This window comes from Eulemur rufifrons, chromosome 24, assembly GCF_041146395.1.
Source record: "Eulemur rufifrons isolate Redbay chromosome 24, OSU_ERuf_1, whole genome shotgun sequence".
Taxonomy (NCBI): domain Eukaryota; kingdom Metazoa; phylum Chordata; class Mammalia; order Primates; family Lemuridae; genus Eulemur; species Eulemur rufifrons.
Genome location: NC_091006.1, coordinates 11,204,739 through 11,216,746, shown reverse-complemented (window position 1 = coordinate 11,216,746; position 12,008 = coordinate 11,204,739). Strand labels below are relative to the sequence as shown.

At 54.3% G+C, this 12,008-nt stretch overlaps 1 protein-coding gene across 1 annotated transcript; it reads left to right on the top strand.

Moving 5' to 3' along the window:
• The first annotated feature begins 455 nt into the window (after window positions 1–455).
• SLC1A5 (solute carrier family 1 member 5) lies at window positions 456–11,791 on the top strand. Its single transcript, XM_069457102.1, has 8 exons — window positions 456–1,076; window positions 3,303–3,345; window positions 3,769–3,816; window positions 4,683–4,849; window positions 6,622–6,855; window positions 7,601–7,795; window positions 7,898–8,032; window positions 10,369–11,791. The coding sequence occupies exons 1-8, from the start codon at window positions 508–510 to the stop codon at window positions 10,598–10,600; spliced, it is 1,623 nt and encodes a 540-aa protein (XP_069313203.1). The 5' UTR covers window positions 456–507; the 3' UTR covers window positions 10,601–11,791.
• Window positions 11,792–12,008: the final 217 nt, after the last annotated feature.

The window sequence follows — 12,008 nt, the reverse complement described above, 5'->3', positions numbered from 1 at the left end:
AGTAACTGCTACCTCTCGGCATCCGGTCCCACCGCCTGCCGTACCCAGGGGACTGGATCCCTCTCCCACCCCTCCATTCCCAGGGCCTGGACACCCCGAGTCGCGCCTCCCGGATCCAGGCGTCCTGGACCTGCACAACCAGGACCTTCCGCAAACCTTCGCCATCTGGGCACACTCAACCCCCCCCCCCCCGGAGCCCAGCCTCGCGTCCCAGCTGAGAAACACCTGTATTCCGAACTCCTGGGGCCCCAGCTCCTAGCTTTGGGGCATCTGTCATAACCGCGAAGAGCAGAGGAGCCCCCGCGCTCCGCCTGAGGAAATTAGACACTCCAGCTTCCAAGAGCCAAGGATCCTCGCGCTGTGAACTCAAAACTCGAAGGGGCCCTTCAAAGTTCCAGCTTCCGGGCGCTGTTACTGGACTCTCAGTCCTAAGCAACGCGGGCGTCCAGCTAAGGAGCCCAAGCGCTCCCAGCTTCCAGGGGCTAAAGAACCCCAGTGCGTCCCAGCATGGTGGCCGATCCTCCTCGTGGGGACTCTAAGGGGTTCGCCGCGGCAGAGGCCACCGCGAACGATGGCCGGACGCTGATCCCTATGGGGGACCAAGGCACGGCAGCCGGCGGCTGCTGCCGTTCTCGGGACAAGGTGCTCGGCTGCCTTCGAGCCAACCTGCTGGTGCTGCTGACGGTGGTGGCGGTGGTGGCCGGCGTGGCGCTGGGGCTGGCGCTGTCGGGGGCCGGCGGCGCGCAAGCCCTGGGCCAGGAGCGCCTGAACGCCTTCGCCTTCCCGGGCGAGCTGCTGCTGCGCCTGCTGAAGATGATCATCTTGCCGCTCGTGGTGTGCAGCCTGATCGGCGGCGCCGCCAGCCTGGACCCCAGCGCGCTCGGCCGCCTGGGCGCCTGGGCGCTGCTCTTCTTCCTGGTCACCACTCTGCTGGCGTCGGCGCTCGGAGTAGGCTTGGCGCTGGTTCTGAAGCCCGGCGCCGCCTTCTCCGCCATCAACGCCTCGGTGGGGGCCACGGGCGCTGCCGAACGGCCCCCCAGCAAGGAAGTGCTCGATTCGTTCTTGGATCTTGTGAGGTGAGAGCCCGCCCGCCCTGGAGGTGGGGAAGGGGGTGCGCATGAGGGATGGCGGGAGTGGCCACGTGGACAGGACTGGGTTTTGGGTCCCCTAGAGCCCAGACATCGCCTCTAGAGGCTTGGGAAAACATAGCGGGATGGTGGGGACTCCAGCCTCTGGGGAATATGAGGACGGACTTCTGGGGAAGGGGGTCTCTAAATTTGGGGGCATGGGTACCTAAGCTTGACCCACGGGCAATAGACAAAGAGGTCTTTTAGAGGGAGAGGGAAATGTAATGCTTGGAGTTTGGGGATACATGGGGGGTCTGCCCAGGGGAGGAGGACCCTGTGAGGGGAGGGGACCCCAAAGGGAACTTTTTGGGAGGGAATCTTTGGGTGGCCCAGGGTCCCAAGATGGGGCTTCTGGATATAGCTTTGGGGCTAGGGTCAGATGGTTTGGGACCCCAGGGTAAGGAGATCTGAGTAACCCCTACCAGGCTCTCTTCCTGCCCCTGGGTTCCCCACACCACGTGTCACCTGGACATAGCCAGGTTCCTTTCTTGGCCTCCCTTCCCCGCACAGTTCAGCTGGGGCCTGGCCACTTCCCCTTGTAGCTTCCAGGTCAGCCCTGCCACCCCTGCCTTTCCATGTCATCTCCCCCTCTGTCTGGGCCGCCCAGAAGGGGGCCAGTTAGAAAGGGGAGCACATTCTTTTTCTTCTGGCCTCTGCTCCTTGCCCCCCCCCAAAAACCCCACTACCCTCACCCCTCTGTTGAGACGGGCAGACTGCTGGGTCCACGTGGCCCTGCCTTTAGGGCCTGCTGATTCAGTGTCTCCAGGTTGGGGACTTTCAGGAAGTGGGGGGAAGGAAACGATGCGTCAGGGAACAGGGTTTCCCCAGCCTCAGAGGCATCTGTTCCGGGCTGAGATGGGAGACTGGGGGTGGCTTGGTGTCAGAACTGCAGCGGGTGGGCACCTCCTGGCTGGGAAAGATTAGCTGGGTCCTGGCCCAGCCCTGGCCTGGGTGCGTAAGGGCTGCCCTGCAGGCAGGCACACCCGCGCTAAGGCTGTTTATGAGCACGGCCTTCCCCTGTGTGCCAAAACAGCTGTAACTCACACTTGGCCAGCCACGCAGCCTTATAATCAAGGACACACAGCTGGACACAGGCACACAGAAACACTTCAGCCACAGCTGTAACATCTCACACAAACACGTGGCCATACACCCACTGTCATACACACATACCCACTGTGTCAGTACAGCCACTCCAGAGATGCCACCAGCCACAGCAACACACACATACGTTTTTTTTTCTATTTTTCTTTTCTTTTCTTTTTTGTTCACACATAATTATACTCCACCAGGAAGTGTGCTGTCCATCCGCTGACACTGTCCCATTCATCCGAACACTAACCCGTATCCCCAGTGGGACACCAACATTTGACAAACTGTACCCAGGCCGCAGCGACAACTGTTCAGCCGCATCATTGGAGAGGAAGGATGCAGAGTGGTTGGGACGGAGCCAGCTGCCGGGGTTCAAATCCCAGCTCTGCCACTTCCTAGCTGGGTACATTTCTTCACCCTTCTGGGCCTCAGTTTCCTTTTCTGTAAAATGGGGTAATAGTGCTTCTCCCCAGGGTTGCTGTAAGGATTAAATGAGTTGAGTTGTGCCAAGCACTCATTGCAGTGCCTGGCACACAGTAGGTGCTGTAGTTGGGTTAGCTGAATGGACACTGTCACACAAGAGTGGCTCTGTAAACACAGATGGGTATTCATGAGACACACAGCCAACCCTTGTCACCCTCTCTTGGCCTCTTACCACCACCTCCCCGCACACCCTCAGACCCACTGGCCAGCCCCTCCAGGGGACCAGCCCTTTTCTCAGCCCTTCAGGAGGAAGTGGCTGATGCAAGCCGTCCAGGGTATTAAGTTTGCTGCATGGGGTGGAGCTGAGGCCTGGGGCGACCTGCCTTGGCCTGATTTGGGAGGCCAGCATTCCTCACTCCCAAGCCACAGTCCCTTGGGTCTAGCACACCAGTCTCCTGGGGCTGGAGGAGGCCCGCTCAGGCTCCCCACACCCCAAAAAGGTATGCAAGCTGGCTGAGGCATGGGTGGGGGCTGCATTTGGGTACAAATGGGGCTTTGAAGCTTCCTCCTATCCCCCCTAAAGAGGCCAACCCAGTCCCCCAGACAACCTTGCCCTCCCTCTATGGTGTCTAATAACCCCTTGTATGTCTATCTCTGCAGAAATATCTTCCCTTCCAACCTGGTGTCTGCAGCCTTCCGCTCAGTGAGTCCTCAGGGGTGTCCCGAGGGGTGGAGGGTGTACAGGGAGGGAGACAGCCAGTCACAGCCCTTGTCACCTGATTTTGGAACACGTGGCCACATGTTCCAGGCATTATTGGGGGATTGTAGGGTAGCCTCTGAAACCTATCCTTGCCCCTCCCCTTCAAGAAACAAGAATACAGGTTCCAAGCCTCCTGTGGGTTTTAACTCTAGCGGTGTGACCTTGAGCAAGTGCATTTACCTCTCTGAGCCTCGGTTTTCACCTCTGGAAAATGGGGATATTAATTGTTCTGCCCCAATGGGGATCCCAGCAGGTGAAATGAAATCAGGTTTAAGGGATGCTTAGGGCAGGCTTTGAGCATTTTTAGCTCCAGGATGGGGGGGGTTGATGACACTTGACACTGACTCTTCCCGACCCCCCCTGCAGTATGCTACCTCCTACACAACGTCGCAGACGAATGGAACCACGGTGAAGGTGAGAGCAGGGAAGGGGGGGGTGCTGTACCCCTTGACCCATTGCTGTTATTGTCCAGCTTTGTTCCTGCTCCCATCTTTATCTGGTGTGGAATTTGATTTAAACTCTCTGCAGAGCTCCCCCAGTTTCTGTCTCTTCTGCCTTCTAGATACATCTTCACTTTGTTCCCTCTCTGTTCCTACCCACGGCCCCACCCTGCTCCAGGCTCCTCCCTTGCCCCCAGCCCCTCCCATGCCACCTCCCGCCTGCCCCCTCTCTCAGCCAGAGGGGTCTTTCCATAGCACAGATCTGACCCTACCTCTACACTGCCCAGAGCCCTGCTGTGTTCCCCAGTGCCCTCAGGAGGAAGCCCGGGCTCCTTGCCCCCATCCATGACCAAGGGGTCTCTCTAAGGTCAGACCCCTGCCTGTCTGCCCAGCCTCATCTTGGGACTTTTCTCTGCCCAGCTCATTCGACTGTAGCCACAGTGACTTCCTTCTGCTACTTGAATGCCCAAGTTTCACTTGCTTCCAGGCTGTTCCACATTCTGCTTCCTCTCTCTAAAACCTCCTACTGCCCCTCATTACCTGATTCACCTCTCCTGTCCTCCCAGTCCCAGCTCAGATGCCCCTTCCTCCAGGAAGGTCTCCCTGTGACTCCCCCCTCCCCAAGCTGGCACCTCCTCTTGGTGTCCACACTCTCCTGAGCTCTCCCAATCTGGCCCTGCCCACTCTGGGTCATCCCTGGGGACAGGTATATTTCCACTGGACTTGGACTGTGTGCCGTGGGAGGAAGGGCTCTGAGGGCTGTCTTGTCTCTGCTGGGTCCCAGTGAGTGTGCAGGTTGACTGAGTGTCCCTCCCACCCCCATGTGTCCCTGGCCCAAAGGTGCCCGTCGGGGGTGAGGTGGAAGGCATGAACATCCTGGGCTTGGTGGTGTTTGCCATTGTCTTTGGCGTGGCCCTGCGGAAGCTGGGGCCCGACGGGGAGCTGCTCATCCGCTTCTTCAACTCCTTCAATGACGCCACCATGGTGCTGGTCTCCTGGATCATGTGGTAGGTGGTAGGAGAGGGCTAGGGAGGTGCCGTCAGAGGGTCCGCCAGAGACAGCCTGGGTGTGTCTGTGTGGGGTGGCGGGAACCCTCCATCCATTCTCTGGAGCCAGATGGCTTCCGTTTAAATCCAGCATCGACCATTCCCTGGCTGTGTGACTCTGGGCAAGTGACTTACCATCTCTGTGCCTCAGTTTCCTCGTCTATAAAATGGGGACGCTGCTGTATTCTATGAGTGCTAAGACTGATGTGGGCACCTTCTTGATCTTACTGGAAGGTGACAAGACAATCAAGCTGTGGTCACTGCCTGGCTAATGTGCTTCAATTTCAGAGATTTAAATGTAACCAAATGTTCACCTTTAATTGATTTAAAACAGTGCCTGCTTCATAGGGTCATGACGAAGATGAAATGAGCGACTAAGGGACAGTTAAGGCGCTTAGAAAGTGCTTTAAGTGCCTGGCGCCTAGTGAGCGTTCACATAATGTTAACTATGGTTATTAGCATTGTGAGTTTTGTTAAATGACTCTAGTTAATGAGAAAAAAATGTACAGAGGCTTCTGGCTTCCCCTCCCCCAGCCTCACTTCCATGGTCTTGCCCTGACTCTCAGGACCTACCCTGGATCTAGAGGGTCAGAAGAGTCAGGAGAGGGGCCGGGGTTGCTGTTGTTTAACAAACGGCCCAGGTTCCAGTGCAACTAACATCTAGGAAACTGCTCTGCCTGGTGAGTGCTCACAGAGTGAAAGCACTTTGCAGGAGAGGCCTTCTTGTGCCTCAGTTTCCCCCACCTGGAAAACGGGGTTAAGAGCACCAACCTCGAAGAGTGGCAGTTAGGCACAAATGCGTTTAATATGTGTAGAGGTCTTGGGGACAGTGCCTGGCTTATAGCATGTCTACAGTAGTAAATAATAGTAGCTAATATTTGTTGAGCGCTTTGCTTGTGTAACTTCTGGGCACATCCTGCTTGCCTGAACTTGGGCATCTGGCCACACCTGGCAGCACAGGTGGCTGAGAAATGGTGCCTTTCTTTTGTGACTAACGAAAAGAGTTTGGGAGACAACAGCAATCAGCAGTCAGGGAGGCCTCCTGACGGGGAGGCACGGGCACCCCTGGGCTCGTCACTGCAGGAGAGGGTGATAATCCACCTGGAGTTTATAGATCACTTATTGTGTACAAAAAGCTTTCAGCTCATTTCAGCTGGCATGACATCTCGTCCTCCAAACATTCCTATGAGGTTAGTAGTGTTATTGTCCCTGCTTTATAGACCAAGTAGATGATGTTTAATCTGAATGACTCAGGAGCTCCCTCGTGGGGTTGCTGGGAGGACTCGGTCATGATCAAGGGCTTAGCACATGGAAAATGCTTCCCACCTGGGAGTTATTAAGACCTGAGCCACGGCCTTTTCACTTTTCATGATGTGCTGAGAGGGTTAGTTCCAATTGAATTAGCTGCTGTAACAAACAAACCCAGAAAATGTAAATGACTTGTATGTGATGGATGCTTCTTTTTCACTCATGTGAAAAGTCCCAATCTAGTGACTGTGTTCCACATCCTGAGGGAAGTACTGAGGGTTCCTGTATCTCCTGCCTTCAAGGGGAAACAGCCGGCCCGGGGGCTTCACAGGCTGGGACTGGGAGAGGTGCCCACACTGAAGCACTCGTCGCTGGGGCTCCTTCTGACCGCAGGGAGGCTGGCAGATGTGGTCAGGGTAGGGGGACACCGTGCCTGGCCTCTGAGCATGTGGTCAGAGGCAGCAGACTGTCTTCTGTGTGATTAGGTATGCCCCCGTGGGCATCATGTTCCTGGTGGCCGGCAAGATCGTGGAGATGGAGGACGTGGGGTTGCTCTTCGCCAGCCTGGGCAAGTACATCCTGTGCTGCCTGCTGGGCCACGCCATCCACGGGCTCCTGGTGCTGCCCCTCATCTACTTCATCTTCACCCGCAAAAACCCCTACCGCTTCCTGTGGGGCATCGTGACACCACTGGCCACCGCCTTTGGGACGTCCTCCAGGTGCGGCCTTGGGACAGACCAGGGCAGGATTTTTAAGCTAAGGGGCATGGAGTGGGCATCAGGTGTCTGAAGACCCTTGAAATTTTGTGTTTGGGGACATTAGATCCGGGTACAAGGGCCATACTTTCATGAGCGTCTCATAAGGTCCTGGATTCCAACCCCCCCTAAAAAAAAAAAGTTAGGAAACCACTGCCTTAGAGATTTCTTCCCTCCTTACAATGCTCTCCCACTACCCGCCCACCACCTCCTCCCCGCCAAGGCCTGGCCCTGCGGGGATCCAACCTCAGAGCCCCTCCACCGTCTCTCCGGGGTGTTTCATCCGTCGCCACCGGCCCTGCCCCCTGAGAACCGGACCCTCCACGAGATGGCGAAGGGGTGTGGGGGTCAGACACGGTAGAGCACTCAGACACAGTAGAATTTAGGTGTGAATTTTTGTGGGTATTTTGAGGGGTAGCAGTCTGTACCCTGCAGGGGGTTCTAGGATTCATAGATTTTGGAATCCTGGCGTTTTGCGAGATCTCTCGCGCTGCCAGGCTGTGGGAAGAGAAAGGGCATAGAGGGGCCAGAGCCGTGGACGGAGCCAGGACCCTGTGGGAGGGAGGGGTGGGGCCTGGCTGGAGGGCGGAGCTAGACCAGGATGCCCTGGGGAGGTGGGCGGGGCCTCGGCCGGGCCGGTTCTGAGCACGTGGGCGGGGCCCAGGCCCGGACCGGCGGAATGAGCTGGCTCAGATCCGGGTCCTTGCAGCTCCGCCACGCTGCCGCTGATGATGAAGTGCGTGGAGGAGAATAACGGCGTGGCCAAGCACATCAGCCGCTTCATCCTGCCCATCGGCGCCACCGTCAACATGGACGGCGCGGCGCTGTTCCAGTGTGTGGCCGCGGTGTTCATTGCCCAGCTCAACCAGCAGCCCCTGGACTTCGTGAAGATTATCACCATCCTGTGAGTGCCAGGTGGCTGTGGGCGGGACGCTCGGGCCCAGCTGGCCCCATCTTTTCTCACTTCAGTGTTGTGTATCTGACCTCCCCTCTCCTCCTCCTCCAGGGTCACTGCCACAGCATCCAGCGTGGGGGCAGCGGGCATCCCCGCCGGAGGTGTCCTCACTCTGGCCATCATCCTTGAAGCAGTCAGCCTCCCTGTCGTGGATATCTCCCTGATCTTGGCAGTGGACTGGCTAGTGTGAGTGTGGGCGTGGGACTTCGGGGGGCCCTGGGGTTCCCCTGGGAAAGGGGATAATTGGGAGTCGCTGAGAGCCTCTGGGCAGGAGAGGAAGGAAGGAGTTCTAGGGGAAAGGAGGTGGGACCTTGGGTGTTCCAGAGGTCAAGGGATGGCATCTTTGGGGTTCTAAGAGGAACCCCAGGAAGATAGTGGATCTGAGTGATTAATAGAGCCAACTCTTAGGCCAATCTGCTTGGGTTCAAATCCCAGCACCACCACTTGTTAGCTGTTATGACCTTGGGAAGTCCTTAATCTCCCTGCATCTCAGTTTCTCCATCTGTAAAGTGGGAGAATAGTTTCCATTTAGGATTATGGCCAGGTGCGGTAGTTTATGCCAGTAATCCCAGCATTTGGGGAGGCCGAGACAGGAGGATCTCTTGAGGCCGGGAGTTTGAGATCAACCTGGGTACCATAGCGAGACTCCATCTCCATAAAAAATTTTAAACAATTAGCTGGGTGTGGTGGCACATGCCTGTAGTCCCAGCTACTTGAGAGGATGAGGCAGGAGGATCACTTGAGCTCAGGAGTTTGAGGCTGCAGTGAGCTATAATGATGCCACTGCACTCTAGCCTGGGCAACAGAGGCTAGAGTGCAAAAAAGCAATAGATGACTAATAAAATATACACAACTCCCTTAGAACAGCCCCATAAGTAGTAAATGCTACATAATAGCAAACAATTATGTAAGCTATTGAGAGTAGAAAGACCAGGAAGGAGTTTGGCTTCAAAAGTTAAGTATAAGTTACCATATGTTTCCACAATACTACTCCTAGGTGTATACCCAAGAGAATTGAAAACATAGGTTCACACAAAAACTTGTACATGAATGCTCATAGCAGCATTATTCACAATAGCATATGGGTAGAACAACCCAAAAGCCCATCAATTGAAGAGTGATAAAATGTCATATTGCCATACAGTGGAGTATTATCCAGCAATAAAAGCAAATGAAGCACTGATGTGAACATACACGCTATGACATGGATACCCCTTAAAACGTTCTGCTAAGTGAGGGAAGCCAGTCACCAAGGACCACATATCCTACGACTCCATTTACCTCAAATGTCCAGAATAGGCAAATCCATCAAGATAGAAAATAGGCCAAGCATGGTGGCTCACGCCTGTAATCCTAGCACTCTGGGAGGCCGAGGTGGGAGGATTGCTTGAGCTCAGGAGTTCGAGACCAGCCTGAGCAACACCGAGACCCCGTCTCTACTATAAATAGAAAGAAATTAGCCAAACAACTAAAAATAGAAAAAATTAGCCGGGCATGGTGGCGCGTGCCTGTAGTCCCAGCTACTCGGGAGGCTGAGGCAGAAGAATCGCTGAAGCCCAGGAGTTCGAGATTGCTGTGAGCTAGGCTGACGCCACGGCACTCTAGGCCAGGCAACAGAGTGAGACTCTGTCTCAAAAAAAAAAGAAAAAAGGACAGTGGGGAGGGAGGAATTGGGGATGACTGCTTAATGGGTACAGGAGTTTCTTTTGAGGGTGATGAAAATATTCTGAAATTAAATAGTGGTGATGGTTACCCAACTCTAAATACATTAAAAACCATTCAATTGTATACTTCAAGGGTGAATTTTATGGTATGTGAATTATACCTTCATTTTTTTTTTTCAATTAATGTTTTTCTGAGATAGGATCTCTGTCACCTAGGCTGGAGGGCAGTGGCATCATCCTAGCTCACTGCGGCCTCCAACTTCTGGGCTCCAGCGATCCTCCCGTCTCAGCCTCCCAAAGTGCTGGGACTATAGGCATAAGCCACTGCACCCAGACTCTATCTTAATTTTTGTAAATGGCACATACAGACAAAGAAATATAAAGAGGAAGGAAAAGGAAATCTTTAGCATTTTAGGGAGGAGAAAGGCCGGAGGGAGAACTTCAATATTGTATGAGGGAAGGGGGTGGGGGTGGGACTTTGGGGGCCCTAGCTGAAGGGAGGGTGAAGGAAAAATCTAGTGTATTGTATTTGGGGTCCAGAGAGGATGGAGCGGGGAAATCTTTGGGGTTTGAAGGCAGAGAAAATGTGAAGGGACACGTGGGGATTTCTGGGGAAAGGGAGGTGGGGCCTTCTGCGGTTGTAGATGAGAGGCCGGTGAGGTTCTAGAAAGGGATATTTGGGATCCTGGGAAGAGGAAGGGATGAGCTTTTGGGTCTAGGAGGAGTAGGATAGGGTTCCATGAAGGAGGATGGCATGAGGGAGCTTTAAGATTGCAGGGGAGAGAAGCAGGGGGTTAGACCTTGGCCCTTTCCTCCTCTCCCCGCCCACTCACTTCCTTGTCATTTCTACCCCTTTAGGGACCGGTCCTGCACTGTCCTCAACGTGGAAGGTGATGCTTTGGGGGCGGGACTCCTCCAAAGTTATGTGGATCGTACGGAGTCTAGGAGCCCGGGGCCCGAGTTGGTCCCGGTGAAGAGTGAGCTGCCCCTGAGTCCGCTGCCGGCCCCCACTGAGGAAGGGAACCCCCTCCTCACACACTATCAGCCCACTGGGGATGCTGCTGCCTCCGAAAAGGAATCAGTCATGTGAACCCCGGGAGGGACCTTCCCTGCCCTGATGGAGCGACGTCATGAGGAATGGCTAACTGGACAGACTAGGGCTCTGGGGGCTGCTACACACTCCGGACAGCCAGAGAACCCTGGTCCCCTCCCGGCCTCGATGCTGGGGGGGTACATGTGTTTGTGTACGAGTGTGTCTCCCCAAACCGCCCCAGTTCTCAGCTTGTGTCCTTGACTCAAGGCTAGGAAACAGCAAGATGAAGAAATAACATCCGCCACCCCCCAGCCCCAGGACCTGCCTGGTCTTCCCCTGTCCCAGGGCACAGCTCACGGCCCGCCATGTGCATTTCTACCCCTGTTGAGCAGATGGATGCTCCAGCGTGATGCTGGGTACTTTGGTGGCTGTAGCTGTGATGGGGGCGTGTGTGTGTGTGTTTTCTGTGACCACCTGGTCTCTCCATGGTACGGCCCACCCTGTCCCCAGGCCCTCTCTTCCCTCACAGTAACAAGCACTCCAAGAACTCTCCGAGGAGGCCGAGGACAATGTTGCAGTCACTCCAGAGGACATTTTCTAGCAATAAAATTGAGAGTCAGGTATTTCATCAGGTATTTGTAAGAATTTAACTAAAAGCACTAACCACGAGAATGATAGTATCTGTCCATCAAGAACCACCACTGGAAGCCACACTGAGACGCCAGCATACACTATTAGAGTGATTAATAACAAACAGAAACAATACCAAGCGCTGGTGAGGACGAGGAGCAACCGGACTCTACATTGCAGGTGGGAACGCAAAATGGTCCCGTTGCTTTAGAAAACAACCGGACAGTTTCTTACAAAGTTAAAATATATACTTACCGTGCCCTTTAGGAGTCAGACTCCTGGAATTTACCCAAGAGAAATGAAAACTTTTGTTCAGGTAAAAACCCGCACACATGTTTATAACTGCTGTATTCATTGTTGACAAACTTTAGGAACAAATCAAGGGGATAAATTGGTAACTTCATACCATGGAAGATGATTCAGCACTAAATAGAAACAGTACTGATTTATCCTACAACGTGGATGGATCTCTCAGATAATTTGTTGAAAGAAACCAGAAACAGTACATAATACATAGGTGCATTTGTAGGAAGATCTAGAACATGCTAAACTGGTCTGTGGTGAGAGAAATCAGAGCAATGGTGACATGAGAATGCACATTGACTGGGCACAAACAGTCTTCTATGATAAAGCAAATATCTTGGTGTGAGCGATGGTTACATTTGGAATTTTTTTTTTTTTTTTTGAGACATGGTCTTGTACCATTGTGCGGGCTGGAGTGCGGTGGTGGCCTAGCTCACAGCAACCTCAAACTCCTGGGCTCAAATGATCCTCCTGCCTCAGCCTCCCAAATAGCTGTGACTATAGGTGTACCACCACACCCGGCTAATTTTTC